This window comes from Marmota marmota, unplaced genomic scaffold, assembly GCF_001458135.2.
Source record: "Marmota marmota marmota unplaced genomic scaffold, marMar, whole genome shotgun sequence".
NCBI classification, from domain to species: domain Eukaryota; kingdom Metazoa; phylum Chordata; class Mammalia; order Rodentia; family Sciuridae; genus Marmota; species Marmota marmota.
The window spans coordinates 34,853,644-34,874,692 of record NW_025999932.1 but is presented as its reverse complement, the minus strand read 5'-3'; the positions used below and the strand labels follow the sequence as shown (position 1 = coordinate 34,874,692).

The 21,049-nt window shown below is 39.8% G+C and overlaps 1 protein-coding gene and 1 pseudogene across 2 annotated transcripts in view; both read left to right on the top strand.

The window, feature by feature from the left end:
* The first annotated feature begins 13,386 nt into the window (after nucleotides 1-13,386).
* On the top strand, nucleotides 13,387-14,696 carry LOC107140791 (annotated as a pseudogene).
* Nucleotides 14,697-18,827: 4,131 nt separating this feature from the next.
* Nucleotides 18,828-21,049, top strand: part of Mrps31 (mitochondrial ribosomal protein S31) — a 26,652-nt gene continuing 24,430 nt past the window's right edge. The window contains exon 1 of one of the 2 annotated variants that reach the window (XM_015484238.2): nucleotides 18,828-19,046. In XM_015484238.2, the coding sequence (XP_015339724.1) occupies nucleotides 18,922-19,046 (125 nt within the window). In that variant the 5' untranslated portion in view covers nucleotides 18,828-18,921. The remainder of the gene's footprint in view (nucleotides 19,047-21,049) is intronic. The other variant, XM_015484239.2, reaches the window with a different exon arrangement.

Genomic DNA, 21,049 nt, shown 5'->3' with positions numbered 1-21,049 from the left:
CTGGACGGCGGAAGTCGGTTCCTGGCCGCTGAGCGCTGGAGGAGCGGGAGGGCGGCTGCGCTCGGGCCGCGCTCGGGGCTGGACGTCAGCATCTTCTCATCGAATTCGAACGTACTGGAGTGACAGTGATGAAAAAAACAACAAGCTTATGCCTGATTTTTGTTTTTGTTGTTTTAATTCCCACCTGGCCTCCCGCCAAGGGAAGCTATCCCCAATGACGTCCTGGAAGACGCACTGATGAAAACTGTAACTCCAAGTCAGCCTCTCTGCTCCCCTGGCTCCTAATAAGTTATAGGGCATATCTACCGTTCGTTAGCATTTTATTAAAAAGTGGAAAATCAAAGAAGTATTTAGTGGCCTACAGCAAAGAGCTAATACGTGGCAATTTGGCAGGAACTTAGTCCAATTAAGACAGCTACTCACAGCCACTGCCTTCCCATTGCTGTTTCAGCCTGCCTAAATTTATTTTCATTTTCCACACTGTTTTATTCCCTTTCTTTTCCAACTTCCAGCCTTGTTTGCTTATGGTGTTGGATTATTGCGAATTGCTTTAAATGATTCGAGGTTGATGACTGAAATATCTGACAGGACTTATTAGTAGCATTGAGTGCACAACAGAACAGACCTTCCTGGCCACAGTGAGTGCTATGAAAGTAACACAGCCTGGTAGTTAAGCGCTCTGCAGCATCTGCACTTTGGAACTTGGGCTTAAGGAAGACAATTAACTATAGAAACAAACCAGAGAGTTTGTCCAGAGTGACATGTAAACTAACAAGCTGGAACCTATAGCAGTCTGGCACTACCAGTTAGTCCTGGGGCTTTTACAGACTAGGAAAAGAAAACCTAATTGAGCACAGACCCAGCTCCTGTTAGAGATGAGAAAGCACTGGACTTGGAGCCAGGATATTTGTGTCAAAGTCCCTGTATGACCTTTAGTGAGCCACATAACCTTTCTTAAGTTCATCCCAGCCATGGGATAGCTGCATCAGCAGCTTCCTTGAAGTCCCTGTGCTAAATGAGGCTGCTACTCCAATGGGGGATTTTCACCCTTGCTAGGCCATCAGTCCCCAACCTAATGCTTTGTCTTGTCTTTCTTTCATCCCTTCCTGTCCTGTCCTACAAAAGCTGTTCCAAACTCTCTACAATCCCAAGCCATGCCTTCTACATTTCTCTTCTCCTCCACCTCTCCTTGAGACCCCCAGCCTCCATTTATTCTGTAAACTACAAAACGATCAGGATTTTGCTCAAATTATTAACCCCTAATCTGCAAAGTTACCTTTTCTGTACAAACTGTCATCCATTTGTTCCCTGGCTGGCTTGCCAGCTGAAACCCCATGCCTAGCACAGTGTACATGGGAGTCATGAAGAAACTCAGGCACAGAGAGAGGCCAACTCACTTGCCCCAAATCATACAGGACCTAAGGGAAGAGTCTGGTTGGACAAAGTTCTGTCCAGTTCCAACTCTTAGCCATCATGCTGTGCAGTGACACCTCCCAGAAAGCTTCCTTTTCAAAGCAAGGGAGTTGCAGAGACTAGAAGTTCTTACTCTTGGAATACATCTCTTCCCATATTGTATAAAATTCTCATTGGCTTAGAATCCCTCCCAAAATTGCCTCTTTCTACTTTCTTCATTTTAACAATAGATAAACAAATGTAAACATGGTAAAATGCTTAACATTCCCCAGGTGCTCAGAGAACTGATTAGAAAATCATTCTAGTCAACACTGAATCAAAAAAGTGCCCGTGCAAACTTTGTTCTAAAGGTAACTCCCTAGGAACCCAATGGCTTCCTGAGAATAATTTGGTTTGGTTTGGTTTGGTTTGCAGTGCTGAGAATGGAACCCAGGGCCTTATTCATGCTAAGCAAATGCTTTACCACTGAACTATACCCCCAGCCCCTGAGAATAGAGTTTTATAGGCAAGGATTACTACTCTGAGGACACATGGGTCTAACAAATAGTATTTTAGAGATGGGTTCAAAAAGACAGTGCAGTGTCCCTTCTGCTCCAAAAAGCTGTTTGCTGAATTTGGGATTGCATAACCCAGAGATATCAGTGCAGCTGGTCCTGGATGGGTGGCAAGTGTGACGCAAGTGAGAGGACAGACACATTGGCTACATGGAAAAGTGAGTCCTTGGTAATGCAACAGAATTTCACAATGTACTGGTTAATGATATCACAAGAAGAAATAATTTCACAAAGTGTGTTACCTGAATTTGCAAATAAATCAAAAACACAAGCTGGGCATGGTGGCATGCATGGTGGTGTACGTCTATAATTCCAGTGACTTGGAAGGCTGAGGCAGGAGGATCACAAGTTCAAGGCCAGCCTTAGTAGCTTAGGGAAATGGGTTCAATCCCCAGTAATGTGCCCCCCACAAAAATCAAAACATTTTGATCAAATGTACTTTTAGTTAATGAGGAAGAAGAAACAATGCTTTTAATTACATAATTTCAGCTTCAATTAAATATTCTTGGTTGCTGAAACAAATTTGCTGAAAACTTCATCAAATCTTTTCTGGAATGAAATGTAATTTGCATTGGAAGTACATTAACATGGAATATAAATACATGGATTTGTATTGCTGCCAAATAAAAGAGATAATTTGTATCCAATGCAGTTGTTCTGAGAAGGTTCTAGAGGGGGTCTTTTTACTTGTCTTTTCCTTGACAGTTTTGTAGTGGAACAGCAAAAAAGGAAAGAAGGTAAGTCAATTGACATGCATATATCATGAGCTTTATTTGTAAATTCTATATTTTTTTAAAAAGACAAAAATTTATAATAGAAAAAAATTGGGAAAATGCCTACAAATGGCTAAAGTTCTTATGAATCATTAATAGGGTGAAATACTATGCCATTATTTAGATTATTTCCTCATATCATATGCTTTAGGGCAAGTTTGGCTATAAGTAAGAATGCCCAATTATCAGCATGTTGATTTATTCATCTATTTTTGTGTTGCTAGGGATAGAGCTCAGGGGTGCTCTACACTGAGCTACATCTCCTACACCCTTTCTAATTTTATTTTGAGACAGGGTCTTCCGAAGCTGCTGAGCCTGGCCTTGAACTTGTAATCCTCCTGCCTCAACCTCCCTAGTCACCACAGCAGCCTACGAGTATGTTAATTTTAAACACAAAAAGAAATCTAGAAGAGGGTCCAGGTTTGGTTGATTTAACAGCTCAACTATTTCTAAGTGAATTTCTCCCTGATTCTCTTGACTTTTCCCTCTAACTACAAAATGGCTGCCACAGTTCTGTCTACCATATCCTCACGTGCAACATTCAAGCAGGAAGGAAGCATTTTCACCTATCTCCTTTTCATCAGGAAAAAAAAAAAACCTGCCCCAGCAGCTCTCTGATAGAATTCCTTTGTGTATTATTGACCCAGAAGAGGATCTCATGCTCCTCCCAAAAATAAACACTGGAAGGAAAATCGAGTTGCCATGATTGGTTTAGAACAGGACCAGTTAGTAAATACTTAGGCTTTACAGGGGATATGGTCTCTGTGGCCTCTGTACAATGCTGCCATTGTAGAGGTATAGCAGCAGTAGACACTGTAAATGAACAACACAATGAAATATAATACAGCATTAAAAGAGAATAAAATTATGGCATTTGCAGGTAAATAGATGGAGTTGGAGAATCATGCTATTCGAAGTAAGCCAATTCCCAAAACCCAAAGGCCAAATATTCTCTCTGGCAAGTGGATGCTGATCCTTAATGGGGCGGGGTGGGTGGGGGAGTTGCATTGGAAGAATGAAGGAACTTTGGATTGGGCAAAGGGGAGGGAGGGAAGGAGAGTGGGCATGGGGGTAGGAAAGGTGGTAGATGAGAAGGACATCATTACCCTAGGTACATGTGTGACTGCACATGTGGTGCAACTCTACATCATATACAACCAGGGAAATGAAAAGTTGTGCTCCATTTGCGTACAATGAAATGAAATTCATTCTGATGTCATGTATAACTAATTAGAACAAATTTTTAAAAAATTAAATTCCTTACAGCATATTAAGAATGTGGGAAATGTTCAGAATTTAATGATTTTTAGAAAGCAGATGACACGTCAGTGTAGGGGTGGAAACAGGGGTGACCCCTTTTCTGCCTGCCCATCATAAAGGCTCATAGCTGAAAACCCCCATTTTAAAAAGGAAGGTTAATTAGAGAAAAGCATAACAAATTTATTAATGTGCACAAGCCCAGGAGCTGTCCAAAATACAAAACGTAAAGGAGAGAACGGATGATGGATGCTTTAAAACCCTCTTTACCGGGGAGAGGTGGGGCCTGCAGGCACTTTCAGAGGCAGAGTAAATGATTCTTAGGGGAGAGGATGAGCCAGGAGGTCGCCGTGGCCAGGGACAAAGCTCCCCTGGACTCTGGGTGTGCTGTTGCATCTGCAGTCTTCCTCCGTAAGAAAGTTTGAAAGCAATTGTGCTCTCTTCAGTTCTCAAATTTCTCTCCTTCACTCATATGTTTTGGTCACTTGGTCAGTGGGGATTTCAAGAGTGTCCCCTTTTGGAGATTCCCTTTCTCTATGAACCAGATAAGACAACCAAACCCCAGGGCTTGCTTTGCACCCTGGCGGGGAGCGGGTGGGTTAGGTCCTCTGTTGACGATTCACTGTGTGGTTAAAAATCACATTTGTGATATAATACCAACAGTGTAAGATGGGTTAAGTAGGATTCTCTTGTCCCAAACTGATGGTAAGGGCCAAGGCTTAGGAGGAGAGGTGCTAAACACCAGGCATTCTGAAGAAAGCCACCACGAGTGACTAACAATACCACCTTCTAGGACTAATCAAAGGCGGCAGAATCTGCTGCTCCTTTGTCCCTCTGCCTATGGCCCATACTGGGAGAGGAATTTAGATGGGTACTTGTCATCAGTCAAGGCAAAGTGTGCCAGGCAGGGAAGGGCGGTGTCCAGACTTATCCCTTTCCCTTCATAAAAACAAGGGGGTCAACAAAAGATGGAAGAGGATACATTTATCTCTCTCCCAGGGATGCTTGTTCAGCTGCTGAACCTGCAGTCCTCCAGGTGCGGTTACTGCCCGATCAGAGCAGAGCACCAGCGGAGGGTCTCGGGAGAGCTTGGTGGGAGTCTTGGGACAGCTGGAGTACAGGGATCCCAAATGTGAAGACCAGTTCTGGTTTCCCACAGAGAGATTTCTGAGGGTGGAGAGGAGTGGCCAGCAGGTGCGAAGGGACTGTAGCCTAGTGGACAGCAGCCCGGCTCTCGGTGGTTCCCACAGCTCCACAAGAAGGAGGAAGCTGGTTTCCGGAAGAGGAGGAGCCCCCAGGTTGCCCAGAAAGCCAAAGAGAGTGGTACCCACATTTGAAGAGGGGATGAGGCCGGTAGTGGAGGCCCTCTTTCAGCCATGGACTGGGCCTGGATGAACCTGCTCACTGACCCCTAGGAAGCCCTCCCTGCACCACTGGCTCTCCTTGACCAAGACTGCCCGCATGAGGTGGGCCCAGAGCAAAGCCAGTTCAGAAGGCAAGCATCCTTTCCCAGTCCCCTTGCTGCCCCTTGCTGAACTCCTAAGAGAAAGGGGAGGAGGAGGGAGATTGGAATTGAAATTGTTTGGGACTGAGTTATAATCGCCAATGATGGAGGAGTTCTCATCTCAGTCTGACCACCCTGTTTTAAAATGCATCCCAGCCCCTCCCCACTCTGTGGTACCTTTTCATTTTCAGTAGCCCTTTACATGCTATGTAAGTTATTACCTATATGGCTCTTGTCTATCTTTTCCCCTCTCATTGATACTCCCCATCTCAGAATGTGAACTCCACAGTAACAAGGATCTTGGATTTTTGCTGATGTTTCCCTCTCTGCCAGAACTATGCTATTTTGGTAGCTCTCCAATCACATGTGACTACTTAACTTCAACTTTGTTACCATGAGATGAAATTTAAAATTCAGTTTCTCAGTTGTACTAGCTACATTTCAAGTGCTCAATAGCCTCACATTGCTAATGTCCCTGTATTGGGCAGGACAGGTATAGAGCCATTTCATCATTGTCAAAAATGTTATTGAACATCCCTGATCTAAAAACAAGAGCTGGCACGTTCTGGCACTCAGCACATATTTATAGGATACAGTTCAGAGTTGTTTTTAAAACAAGATAGTCTAGTGGCTAAGAGAACAAAGTCCAAATGCAGATTGTTCTACTCTTAGTAACTGTGTAACCTTAGGTGAATTATTTTCTCTTTCTAGGCCTCTGTCTCCTTCTCTGTAGATTAATTATAATAATACATATTATTATAATAGATATTTATATTTTTATAAAATTGCAAGTTCAAAGCCATCCTCAGCAACAGCTTAATGAGGCCCTACGCAACTCAGAGAGACCCTGTCTCTAAATAAAAATATAAGAAAGGACTGGGATATGGCTCAGTGGTTAAGTGCCCTGGGTTCAATCAATCCCTGGTATCAAGAAGAAAAAAAGAGATCAATTCTATAAAAGGGAGGTATTAAATCATAAATCCTGGTATATAATCATAGTCTACCAACCTTTAAAATTAAATATAAATCATATGCTTATTATATATTTCATATATGATTTATCAATAAATATATTTATATCAATGAATACTGGCACATAGACAACAAAACAATATATTTATTGAGAGACAGTCCTATATATAAGTGGTGCTAGTAACTCAAAATATAATTCAGAATATAAATTTGATTGCTTAGTGGAAGTGAAAAAAAAGCATCAGCAAAATATGATTCATTTTGATGAATGCATAAAAAAGTAGCCATAGCACCTGCAAAACTCTCCTTTGATGATATTTTGTGTCCCACTACCCTTCCACTAAGGATAAATAGCTTTCTTTTAATAAGTGCCCTCTTGTGGTCCATTGGCAAATAGCAAATTGGCAGAATATTTCTAACTTTTCCTGAATCTTTCTAAGTGTATTTTTTGTTTAGTTCTTTCTGAAATGTATAACTTACTAGATTGAAAGAGTTTCTTGGTACTGGCACAATACCATTATGTGTTGCTTAATGACATATGTTCTGAGAAGTGCACCATTAGGTAAATTGGTATTAAGCAAACATCAGAGAGCACGTACTGAATCCTGGATGATAGGTAGCCTACTGCACACCTAGGCCATAGGATCCTGGCTAAAATCTGTACTGAATACTGCAAACAATTATCATACAATGGATTATGTAGCCCAACATATCTAAACATAGAAAAGGTACAGTAAAAATTTGATATAAAAGACTTTTCAAAAAAAATATTACACCTGTGCATGGCACTGCCTCTAAGTGGAGCCCGCAGGACTGGAAGTTGCTCTGGGTGAGTGAGTGAGTGGGGAGTGAATGTTAAGTCCAAGGACATTCCTGTACATTGTTGTAGATTTTATAAACACTACAATTAAACTACACTAAATGTGTTAACATTTTTTTCTTCTTCAATAATAAGTTAACCTCAGCTTACTCTGTATTTTATGTATTTTATAAATTTTTCAACTTTCAGACTTTTGTAATGACACATATTGTACAGAAATCCCAAAATATTTTCTTTATATCTTTATCTGTAAACTTTTTTTCTATTTTTATTTTTATGTTTTATTTTATTTTATTTTTTGAGACGAGTTCTTGCTATGTTGCCCATGCTGGCCTCAAATACACAATCCTCCTGCCTCAGCTTCCCAAGAAGCTGAGATTTCAGGCATGCACATATCTACTATTTAAAACTTTTGGGTTAAAGACAGGCAGCAGACAACCTGTAATTCCAACTTCTTTTTTATTAATTTTTTTATATATATGACAGCAGAATGTGTTACAATTCATATTACACATACAGAGCACAGTTTTTCACATCTCTGATTGTATACTAAGTATATTCACACCAATTCATGTCTTCACACATGTACTTTGGATATGATGTCCATCCCGTTCCACCATCATCTCTAACCCCCTGCCCCCTCCCTTCCCCTCTCACCCCTCTGCCCTATCTAGAGTTTATCTATTCCTCCCATTGTAATCCCAGCTTCTTGAGAGGCTGAGGCTAGACTGCAGTTCGAGGCCTCGTCCAGGCAACCTAGACCCTGTCCCAAAATTAATAACATTAAATTGTTAAAATATATATATAAAGCTAAGAAACAAACACAAACATTAGCCTAGGCCTACCGGGGATTGGGATCATCCTCCAGAAGTTCTTCATGGTCAGTAACATGGATGGAGCTGTCATCTCCTATGACAACCATGCCTTCTTCTGGAATCCCTCCTGAAGAGCTGCCAGAGGCTCTTCTTCACTGGGAGATGTCACAGAAATATATCCATGGAGCTTTGCCTGGTGTGATTATTTTCTCTTTGTAAATCTGCTTATGAGCAGATAATGTATCATGAACTTTCCTCTCTATAAATGAAAACCTTTCAGCATTGGGATCCATGTTTGCAAACTCCCCCTCTCCTGGCCCTCGGGGATTGAACCCAGGGTCACTCTACTGATGAGCTACAGACAGACACACACACACACACACACACACACACACACACACGGTGTGACTATGTTGCCCAGGCTGGCCCTGAACTTTTGATCCTCCCTCCTGAGCCTGAGCTGGGATTGCAGGCATTTGACACCCTGCCTGGTTTCAGACTTTTTAAGGAGCTTGTCAGGGTCTGCAAAAGCCTGTGTAAAACTCTTCCCTGTGAATTTTCTTGGGGCTTCTTCCTTTCTTCTCCTGCACTTTCCTGCTTTCTTGCCTCTCTTTCCACAGTCCTTTTCCAGGTAATAGGAAATGTTCAGCTCCACTATCATATGGGACCACTGTTGTCTCTTCAGTCCATCATAAACCAAACTGTCACTATGTGGAGCACAACTAGAATTAAATATTAGAAATAAATAGGAGTCGATTAGGTATTGTGGGAAGTACATTAATATGAAGTGAAGTTCCTTGTATTATTATGCTAAATTATTTTAATTTTTTGCTGTAATTTTGTATAATTTAGCCCTTTCCAATCTTTCTATATTATTGCAAATGCTATGCATAGCATAGCTTTTCAGCTTTGTGAACCATTTGTCTTTGAATTCCACCTCTGACTCATTAGCTATCAACTTTCCAAAGATCATTTATTCATTGAGTGCTTTGGAATCAGTATCTATATAGTTTGGGTGTGTGTTAAATGTCAACAAATAGAACTATTGTACTTAGCATAAGTTTCAAATATTTCATTCCAAGCCAAGTGCGGGGTCACACACTTGTAATCCCAGCAGCTTAGGAGGCTGAGGCTGAAGGATCATGAGTTCAAAGCCAGACTCAGCAATTTAGGGTGACCTTAAGCAACTCAACTCAGTGAGACCCTGTCTCTAAATAAAATACAAAAAACGGCTGGGGATGTGGCTGAGTGCTTAAGTGCCCCTGAGTTCGATCCCTGGTACAAAAAAAAAAAAAAAGTCATTTCATCAGCCAAACCAACACTTTCCCAGTGGTCCTTCTGAACCTGTATGGACCCTGCCCGCCAGGGGGAGTCTATCTCTTGGTACTAGTCCTTCCTTCTGTATGCTGCAGGAAACCTTGAACTCCTGTCTACATCTCAGAACAGGACTCTTCCTGAACAACCAGGTGGGCCTCATCTGAAGACACACTATAATTAGGAATATAGAAAATTCTTAACATTCTTTGCTGAGAATACTCACTGCTTTACAATCCAGTCAAATGCAAGAGCCACACAATTTTCACTTAGATTTCTGCCTTTAAAGCATAGATTCAAGAATTTGCAGCACCACAAATTGGCTGGGAACAGCATTCTCCTTATTTCTTAAAATTCTTTCATTGTCTTCAATATCAACATGTAGAAATACATTGATGTTCTTTTAAAAAATACAATAGTATATGCTCTCTGGGTTACTTGTTAAGGGTTAACTGATAAAAAAATTACTATTAAGTTCAGAAGTAGTAATTATGAAAATACTAACTTGGTGTTCTCTAGGAGTACTGCATTGGAAATCAGAAGGCATACTTATAAAAACAGTCTTTACTAACCTTCTAAATAATCTAACATACTCCTGATATTTTTCTGCACAGCTTCCTTGATTTTCTTTTCTCTCTCTCTCTCTCTCTCTCTCTCTCTCTCTCTCTCTCTCTCTATATATATATATATATATATATATATATATATATATATATANGCTGATGCTTTTTTTTCACTTCCACTAAGCAATCAAATTTATATTCTGAATTATATTTTGAGTTACTAGCACCACTTATATATAGGACTGTCTCTCAATAAATATATTGTTTTGTTGTCTATGTGCCAGTATTCATTGATATAAATATATTTATTGATAAATCATATATGAAATATATAATAAGCATATGATTTATATTTAATTTTAAAGGTTGGTAGACTATGATTATATACCAGGATTTATGATTTAATACCTCCCTTTTATAGAATTGATCTCTTTTTTTCTTCTTGATACCAGGGATTGATTGAACCCAGGGCGCTTAACCACTAAGCCACATCCCCAGCCCTTCTTATTTTTTATTTTGAGCAGGTTCTTACTAAATTGGTAGGGCCTCACTAAGCTACTGAGACTGGCCTTGAAATTGTTATGCTCCTGTCTCAGCCTCCCAAGCTTCTGGGGTTATAAGACAGGTGTGTGCTACCGTACCCAGAAGCTTCCTTGATTTTGAATAAACTTTCAAATGATATTTTTGTTCCACCTTTCAATTTTTACAACAGTAGCAAGCATTCATCTAGTGTGCGCACTGTGCTAGGCACTGTTATGAGCACTATTACATATTTTAAACCATTTAATTCTCACAGTGACCTTCTGAGGTACATACTAGCATCATCTTCTTGTCCATTGATAAGGCAGCTGAGGCACAGAGAGGGTAAGAAAGCTTGCCCAAAGTCCCACAGGAAAGACCAAGCCTGGCTCCCTGTCCCTGCCCACCACATCATCACCATGTTCTGCTGTGTCTGCTACAACATGTGAGCAAACAAGTTTTAGATGATGATTTATTCTTCATTTTCTTGTCTTCTTGGAAGAAAGTTTAAAATTATTTAAAAACAGATGTTAGGGTTTAATTTTCTAATTTTGTGAGTGGTTGATGCCACATGACCCCCTTCAAGCAGCCTTGTCCAATAATAGTAACAGACCCCTGCTTGGACTTTTTACCTGAGACCTATCTCCAAGTATCAAGGAGATAAAGAGACCCATCTTGAATGATAGCTAAATATTCTCATTTTGTTGTTGTTGTTAACCTTGACATTTGCTCGGTATTGTAAACCACTTACTTACCACTGTTTACTGGTAAACAATGTCATCAGTAAATATTTGAGGCTTGAAAAGATAGAATTTTTTCCCCCACAATCCTTGAAGCATTTGGGGATTGATCTGTGTAATGTCTTAGATTACCTTAACATCAGTTCTAACTTCAGGGTATTATGGCAAATTTATTGGTACTTTTTTCAAAAAGATTGTCTCATATCTCACAAAATCAAGTTCAATAGCTGGAGTAATTATGTAAGTCTTAAAACACTTTTTTTTTGCTTCAGCATCATTTTATTAAAGAATCCAAATAATCATTATTGACCTGGATGTTGCAATAGGGTGACTTATCAGCATAAGATTTTCTTGTGGACAGTGCCATGGTCACAGTTTCAATAACTGTCTCTCCCAAAACAGTCTGTTTGAAAAGGTTTCTTCTTTTACCTTTGACTTTAAACCATTTCAGCATCTACTAGGATTTTAACCAAGGAAAAGGAAAACAAGAACAAGAAGAGGAAAGGAAATCCAAACCAGTTTGTCACTCATTTATTATCCTGATAAGGAACAGATAAAAAGGAGGTGAAACATTGACTTAAAAAGTTACTTTGTAACTAGGAGCAGTGGTGGCGGAGACAGGAGGATATTGAGTTCAAAGCCAGCCTCAGCAATTTATCGAGACCCTGTCTCAAAATATAAATGGGCTGGGGATGTAAATAAGTGATTATATGCCCATGGGTTCAACCCCCAGTACCAAAAAAAACTTACTTTGTGGTGCAAATTATTTATACCCATTTTATACTACTATAGATGATTTTGTACATGGAATAGTGGAGCTTTCAATAATGTAATAGCAGAAACCCTTTATTTTAAATGTTCAATCAACGTCTGCAATCCTAATTTTCAAGTTAAAATCCATCTGCTAGATAGGTGCCTAAAATTTCCTTTGCTCTTTTAAAATTTTGTCTTACCAGATTAATCTTGCAGGCATGACTTTGCTGACACCAGCACTTGGTTGTCAACTGAATTTCAATGCCTTGTTTTCTCGGGCTGGAATGATAAAGCACAGACATGCTATTGAGCAGGTACGAGACCAGAGCAGGAGCCAAGCTTATGGGCTGGCAGTTACTGGCCATGGGACTCAACTTCTCTGAGGCTCCTTTTTTCTAATTTGCTAATGTAAATTGGGGATAAAGCTGGGGTGGAGCATGCCTGTAATCCTAGCAACTCAGAGAAGACTGAGGCAGGAAGATCTCAAGTTCAAGGTCAGTCTATTCAGTTTAGCAAGACCCTGACTCAAATAAAGCCAGGTGTGGTGGTGCAATCTTGTAATCCCAGTGGCTTGGGAAACTGAGGCAGGAGCCTCAGTTCAAAGTCAGCCTTAGTGAGGCCCTTAGTAACTTAACAAGACCCTGTCTGTAAACAAAATATAAAAAAGGCTGGGAATGTGGCTCAGTGATTAAGCACTCCTGGGTTCAATCCCCAGTACCAATAAACAAATAAATAAAAAGGGCTGAGGATGCAGCTTAGTGGTAGAGTACCCCTGAATTCAATCCTCAGTCCTGCAATAAACAAATAAATAAATACAGCTTGGCAACATGGCACACCTGTAATCCCAGTGGCTTGGGAGGTTGAGACAGGAAAATCATGGGTTCAAAGCCAGCCTCAGCAACCGTGAGGCACTAACCAACTCAATGAGACCCTCTCTAAATTAAATACAAAATAGGGATGGGGATGTAGCTCAGTGGTCAAATGTCCCTGAGTTCAATCCCCAGTACTAAAAATAAATAAATAAATAAATAATACTATTGGGGGTAAAAGTCCTTGCCCTGCCTACCTCTATTGTTATGATGCTGATCAAATTAAATAATGTATGTGGCAGTACTTTACAAATTTTTTCATAAATGAAAAAATATATATAAATGTATAAATATGTGAATTTTATGTAAAGGGAGTTCTTAAAAGACCATCAAGATGATTGGAAATTTTAAAAAAATTTTAATTAAAAAAAGAACTTTTAAAGCCATCAGAGTAGAGTGATGATGTGAATGGGCTAAATTAAAAGTCTCCTAGGACTGCCTCCCGGTCAGCTTCTGCCACTGCTCCTGCTGCTGCGGTGGGGGAACTGGGCTGGGGAACTGGACTGGAGTCTCTACCACCCACCTAGGGAAGTGGGCTTTGCTTGGGGCTGCCTCCTGCAACCTGGCCCATGCCGCCTGCCTAGAGGGGCACAGAGGATGAGGGGGCCAAGGCTTCCTCCGGGAATGTTGGTTGTATGTCAGTGGTTGACATAGAATCTAGGCTGAGAATGCAAGGTGTAGAACTGAAAGAAGAATGACAAGATGAAGATTTTCCAATACCTTTACCAGAAGATGATGGTATTGGAGCAGATATACTAGATGTAATGGACCAGAGAGCCAGCCTGGTTCACTAGACGTTAATGGAAAAAAAGTGAGAAGCTAATGGCTCCAGACATCAGCCTGACACTGGACCAAAGTGATGGCTCTGTGTTAGATGATCTGGATGAAAGTGGGGAGATTGACTTAGATGGTTTCGATACACCATCAGAGAACAGTAACGAATGTGGGTGGGAAGATGATCTTTCTAAACCCCAAACTTCGGAAGTAATTAGGAAAGGCTCCATCCCTGAGTATACAGCAGCACAGGAAACAGAAGGTGTTTGATGCTGGCATATGTTCAGGATTTGAGAACAGCACCAGGGGGTTGACGTGAAGGCAACTGAACCCTATAAAAAAGTTATCAGCTATGGAAGATATTACAGGGATCGATTAAATGCCATTGGGTTTGTTGTCTGTTTTATATCTGAAAGTGATCAATCTAACTATACCGGATGGACAGTCTCTTTAAGTATGTTATTGGCACTTTGGGGCAAGTAATAAACCACATGATAGTTTATTTAAATGGTGCAACAACTCAAAGAAAAATGGCCAGTCTGGGATGGCTTATAAAATGCTATCAGCAAATTGATAAAAACTCATGGAAAAAAACTAAAATCCCTAATCATCATACCTATGTCTTTAATTTAGCAGAACTACCAGAACTTGTTCCCATGGAATATGCTGGCTTACCAGAATACATGAAACAAGTTGATCAAGAGCTTAATGTAAAACAAGATGAACCAAAAAGTGAACAGTAAGTTTGGCCTCTAGTTCAAACAAGACTGAAGAACATGCTGATGAAGCAACGCTCTTTTTTGCATTTATACTGCATTTATTGACTGGCATTTTTATGTAATCTATAACAAAATTGACTTTTTCTTAATAGACTTTTGTACAGGGGACTGTTTGCTGCTATATTGGTTTACATAGCTCTTGAATTTAGCTCTTTTTAAATTTTTAGTTGTAGATGGACTTAATACCTTTATTTACTTATTTTTATGTGGTACTGAGAATCAAATGCAGTGCCTCACTCACGCAAGGCAAGTAAGTGCTCCTACGCTGAGCTACAACCCCAGCCCCTTGAATTAGGAGCTAATTAATTATATTGTAATAATTTTGTATTTTATAATAATGAATAGCAGAGAACTATATAAGGCAGTTTTTGCATTTGTTTATTGAAAGATGATGCATTTTCAGGAAACTATATGTATATATAGCAAAGAAAAGAAATAATATATATTTTTACTTTTTGAGCAATATTTGTAATGTATACCTATTTTGTAGAAGAACAGGCAAGTAAATAAATTTTTTTGGTACCAGGGCATGAACCCAGGAGTGCTCAACCACTGAGCTTCATTCCCAGCCCTTTTTATATTTTATTTAAAGACAGGGTCTTGATAAGTTGCTTGGGTCCTCACTAAATTGCTGAGGCTGGCTTTGAACTTGAAATAGTCCTGCATCAGCCTCCCAAGCTGCTGGGATTACAGGTGTGTGCCACTGAGCACGGCATGAGACTATGGTCTTATAAAATGCATATTAGATGTTTTGATTTTGTAAAAGGTTGAATACATTTTCTAGGTAACTTTAGAAAATTATGTTGCTCTAAGATAAGGTTCAGTTACACTGATTCTCATGAACACCCAATATCATATACATAACCTAAGTAGATATGTACCATTAGCTTTTTTTCTCACTTCATGTATATTGTTCATTAATTAAAAACACAAATAAAGTGAATTGTATACTTTTTCCTCTCTGAAAACAAGTCAAAAAGCTATTTTTAGAAGTAGAAATTTAATATACTAGGCGTGTGTGTGTGTGTGTGTGTGTGTGTGTGTTGGGTATTCCATATATGGAATATTTTATCTTCTGGCCCAAAGTCAAGACTTTTTACAAAAGTCTTGGATTTGTTAACTAATGTGAAATAAACTGGTGTCCAGGGTATTGCTCTGCCGAATGTGGAAGTGCTTTGAAATATTGCAGAGAATGTGATAAGTGGTCACTGTCACAATTTCTGTAGGAAACAGGGCTGCGTTTGTTGTTGTTGTTTGTTTGTTTGGATTTTTTTGTTCATTTGTCTGTTTTGGTACCAGGGATTGGATTGGCCACATCCCCAGCTCTTTTTATTTTTTTATTTTGAGGCAGGGTCTTGCTAAATTGCTGAGGCTGGCCTTGAACTTGCAATCCTCCTGTCTCAGCTTCCTGAAAGGGTGGGATTACAGGTATGTGCCACCATGCCCAACTCAGGGCTGCTTTTTAAACTGTTCTGCCTGTGGGCATTTCACCAAAATACTTCCATATCAATTACTTAAAGTCAGTAGAGTTTGAAATACTCAGCGATTATGTGCTTTCAAGTTTCTGTTGAATCTATTTGACAATAATACTATGAATTAAGTTAATTTTTTATGTCTTAGAGCATTATTATAATGTGCTGTTTGGGATGAAACATTTGATATAAGTGTGTAAGCTTCTTGTTTCATTTGGTAAGTACCTATACATTGAAATAAATTCTATTTGTGCCTCAAAAATAAATAAAGTAAAAGTCTTCTAGGAATAATAAAAAGGAGTCTCTTAGGATGTGGTAGCTAGTCTGCAAAATTGTCCCTAATGAGCCTCTCCTGCTGATACTCCAAGACGAATGCAATACAATTGATTTCAATCTGGGCTGGCCCCCTCACTAAAAATGCCATGCATCTTTAGCCAGGGCCTTTTGGAAAGCTCACTTTGAGCAAGCCAGCAGCTCAATGAGGAAGCCCCAGAGAAACCATGGGGGCTGGTAGAGATGCCTAGCCAGCCTGTTTCTTTCAGCTATTCCAGCGGAAACATCATATGTGTGGGTGAAGAAACCATCTGGGATATCCAGTCCAGACTACCTGCTACGTGACTACCATCATATGGAAGACCCCAAGCTGGAACCCCCCAGCTCAGCCAAGTCAACCTAAGAACGATGAGAGAGAGTAGTTGTTTTAAGTCACTGAATTTTAGGGTAGCTTATTACACAGCATCTACCACTGGAATATAGGATGATTTTGATTTTTTCTTTTTCATGGCAGGTTTGTTGAATTGATTAATATAAAATTCACAAGGCATCTAGGACAAAGCCACTGATCCATATCAGGACTGATTTCTGTTGATTTGCTGCCTCTTGCCAAAGATGCATTGTTTTTAGAAAACATATTTCAAGGGGTAAAATGACTGGTAAGCGAAACCAAAATGAAAGAGGGAGGAGGAAAAACACTTTGACTTTTCAGGCTTGAGTTCTGTCACTTATAAATAATTGCTGTGAACGAACAGCTGTGCTAGTTACAGATTTTCAAAGGATGGATTTTAAGGAATTATTGGAATTTATTGAAGTTCTCTTTATGGTTTAATTTGTGGATAATCAGAATTATCCCATTAGTTGTCTTTCTTATTACAGTCAGGTTTTTTGAGATAAAATTTATATACGGCAAGATTCATACTTTTTAGGTGTCCATATCTCAGAGTCTTAATAAGCATGAAAGGACTTATATCCACCACTAGAATCAGGGGAGAGTATTTCAGTAACCCCCCAAAAATCCCCTCATGCCCCTTCATTGTCAATCTCCTCCTTACCTCCCCATCCCCTGGTAAACACTAATCTGATCTGTCCCTGTAGCTCCAGCTTCTTCAGGATGTTACATAAGTGGAATAATACAGGGCATGCTCTTCTTGAATCTGGGTCCTTTTACTGAGCATAATGCCTTTGAGATTCATCCATGTTATTCCAGGTTAATACTTCTAATATGATATCATTTATATTGATTTTCTTATTTCTTTCTGTAGCTTTTTCTTTCTTTCTTTTTTTCTGTGCTAGCTATCAAATCCAGGGTTTCACCCATTCTAGGAAAGGTAAGTGCTCTACCACTGTGCAAAAGCTCTATCCCAATTTTTCTTATGTGTATTCTAAGGGTAGACAGAGTTATGAATAAGCTAAATAAGCCACAGGGCCAAGGCTTTTCAAAGTTTTGGCTGGGAACTCACTGCATCAGGATCATCTGAAGTGTTTTTTAGATTCTTAGATTCAGATCTATTAAGTAGAATGTCTAAGCTACTTGGTAATGTGTGTTAATACAACCCCCCCCCCGCCCCGCGCCCAACTTTATGTATGCCTAAAGTCAAAGGCCCTCAAAGATTCCAGAATGAACAAGAATGTCAAAGTTAGAGGGTTCTGCATTTGAATCTGCCTATATTAGATGTATGAAATTGGGCGGATTACTTGTTTTCTCCGTATCTATTTCTTCCTTTGTACTCTAGAATCCACTCTAGTATGTACTTTAGTATGCTATGTATGGTTCTAGAAACTAGAATTGTAGCAACATTCTGCTATGGACTCATCAATGGTTTAATGCAATAACAATAAGTCAAAGCCTATGTCTTTATGGAGTACACATTCTGTCAGGGAAATATATACAATAAGCCCTTAAGCACATAAATATGTGAATTACTTTCAGATATTAATAACTACTCTGTACAAGATGACATAAGATTTTGGTGTAGAAGGTATCTATGTTAAGGTATAGTCTGGGATACTTATAACAGAGTGATCTTTTGTAAATGTCTGGAGGTAGTGGAGGACATACACAAGTTGTCATCCTTTCACATCTTTCTCGTGCATTTTTTGATATTTAAATCCATTTCTGAAAAAAATGAAACCTATTTCTCAAGTTCTGAGGCTATATTAAGAATAAAGAGTGTGTGGGGGGAACAGTATATCAGACAGCATGCCTTATGGTAATTTTTTTAAAACCTCTTTGGGGGTTGCAGATGGTTCTGAGAAGAGTAACAACTTTCCCCTAAGACAATGCAAAGTTCTGGGCCTTCTCTTACTGGAGTCATCAGCAATTTTTTTAAATATAATATTTCCTTAGTTGTCAATGGACAATATTTATTTATATGCGGTGCTGAGAATCGAACCCAGTGCCTCACACATTCTAGGTAAGTGCTCTACCACTGAGCTACAAACCCAATCCCCAATTTTGTTTAACTGATTACGCCCTCCACTCTCGGCTGTCCGGTCCAGGTCCGCCTCACACAGCGCACCCTCGCTGCACTCGAGCTTGACTCCACCTCAGAAGTGTAAATGGCTGGGAGCCTAGTTTGGAGCCTAGTTTGGGAGTCTGCGGGTTCCAGGAGGCCGCGATTGAAAGCGGAACCACAGTGACCCGCCTCTGTTTCCTACCGGAACACGAAGGAAATGGAACGGAAGCTAGTGTAGGGGACGTTTTTGGAAAAAGGACGCGCTACTGTGGCTGCCTTCTTACTTCGTTTCTCGGCCATGTTCCCTATGATGTCGTCGTTTCTACCTGTTCGCCCCTTCACCCGCCTCTCTTGTCCCTCTGGAACCCCGGAAGCGTCGGTGGCTGCAATCGTGCTGCTTGGTGCTCCGCTCCGAACGGTCAGGTACTGCATCTCAGAGCTACTGGCCCCGCACCCCTCCGGTGCATGCATTTGTTCCCGGCTCTCTGGGGTCGAGGTTATAACCCGCAGAGTCTAAAAGCTGTCTAATCGTCCTACAGAGAGGCGAAGTTATTTTGTCCCCCAGCCTTTTTTTTTTTTTTTTATGGTCTCATCCCTTCCCCTTCATTTATTTAGTTTATTATTGGAAGTACTTACAGTGTGTCATTACTGGTGTTAAGCCTGGAACAAGACAGTTGGGCCATTCCCGACTGCATAGGTTTACCAAATAGGTGATTCAAGTATAACGAAGTAACTGCTATAGCAGTTTAGGTGCGCCCAGTGTGCTGTATTCATCCAATAAGTAATTGCTGGGAGAGCAAATAGGGACACCTAAACCTTGGAGGAGAGATTTAGGGTATCCTTTCTGGAAGAGAAGCCAGGTAAAATCTGAAGGAGGACGACTGGTTGATGTGAACCAGAGAAGGTAAAGGAGTTGTGGCATGCTTGTTTTGGTATGCTTGGTTGTGAAAACCTAATTCCACTGCATACGTCCACGCAAAACTGTTTGGGACCAGTTTGGTTTAATGCAGTGATGAAGCAAGTTTCTGGCAGAGGAATGGGAAGGATCAGCTGGATGGAGAAGGAAACCCCAGAGGTAGAATTAATAGGATGTGACATAATGAGATAATGGTAGAGTGGTCAGAGAGCAAAAGGTTTCAGCTGATTGCCTTAGAGGATTAAAGTATCATCAAGTGTTAACAAGAGAATGAGAAAGAGTTGTGAGAAAGAGTTTAAACATGTCAGAGTTTTTAGAACACAAAACTTTTTATGGTAGGAAGCCCATCAATCCAGAGGGTATAAAATAGGAAGTCAGTCTGAGGGAAGAGCTGTTTATTGAAGGAGGTTTTGGGTATGTTGCATTTGAAGTGCTGATGAGATGTTCTCAATGGAAACAACAGGTGGGAAGTTAGTGTTATGGAATTTACATGATATTCCTTTAATAATTATAGATTATTTTCTTAGATACTCTAGCAGTGTGGAAAGAAAACATTGTAAAAAGATTATATGTGAAATTCATCCTCTTCATTGCCATCTTTCTGTTAAAATACCTTTAATACTAACTTTCTGATAAAAAAAATATTTGCAGTATTTCCTTATTTTGAATTGTCCAATAAATTAGAGTCCTGTGTATTGATTAAGATTAAGATACTGGTTGTGCAGTTTGTTTTTCATGCCAGTTTTCAAGTGCCTGATGTGATAGCCTCTGACATTTTCATAATCACAACAAATAGTTTCAGCATTTTTGAAAATTTCTCCTTATATTAAAGTGTCACTGTCCTAGCACTACTATTTGTTAGCTTTGAGAATTTAATATTATTTAACCGAGAGTCTAATGCAGGGATCAGACTGCATCAGAATCACCTGGGGTCTTAGTTAATATACAAATCCCTGAGCCCATTCCAAACTTACAAACTAAGAATCTTAGGAATCTGGTGGTGGTGGTTGTTTTGTTTTAGTAGCAGGGATTGAACTCAGGGGCACTCGACCACTGAGCCACATGCCCAGCCCTTTTTATTATTTTATTTAGAGATAGGGTCTCAATGGGTTGCTTAGTGCCTTGCTGTTGCCGAGGCTGGCTTTGAATTCTCAATTTTTCTTTCTCGGTCTCTGAAGCCACTGGGATTACAGACATGCACCACAGCACCCAGCTAATGAATAATTTTTTATACATTATACCTGCTTACTCAGACTAACATGTTCATTAGTTTTTAAAATTCTTCAATATCAAATACCAAAGAGATATTTGACCTGCCAGAATAAATTTAGACATTTGCGTTATTTAAAAGGAAAATCTTCTGTGTAATCACATGTGTTCTTTTTCATAAGTGTACCTCTTGAACAGAGCAGGACAGCTATAATCACTGAATATTCTCTTTTCCACTTGTTTTAAAAATACCTTTATTTTGTGTGTGTGTGTGTGTGTATTTTTTTTTTTTTTTAATGTG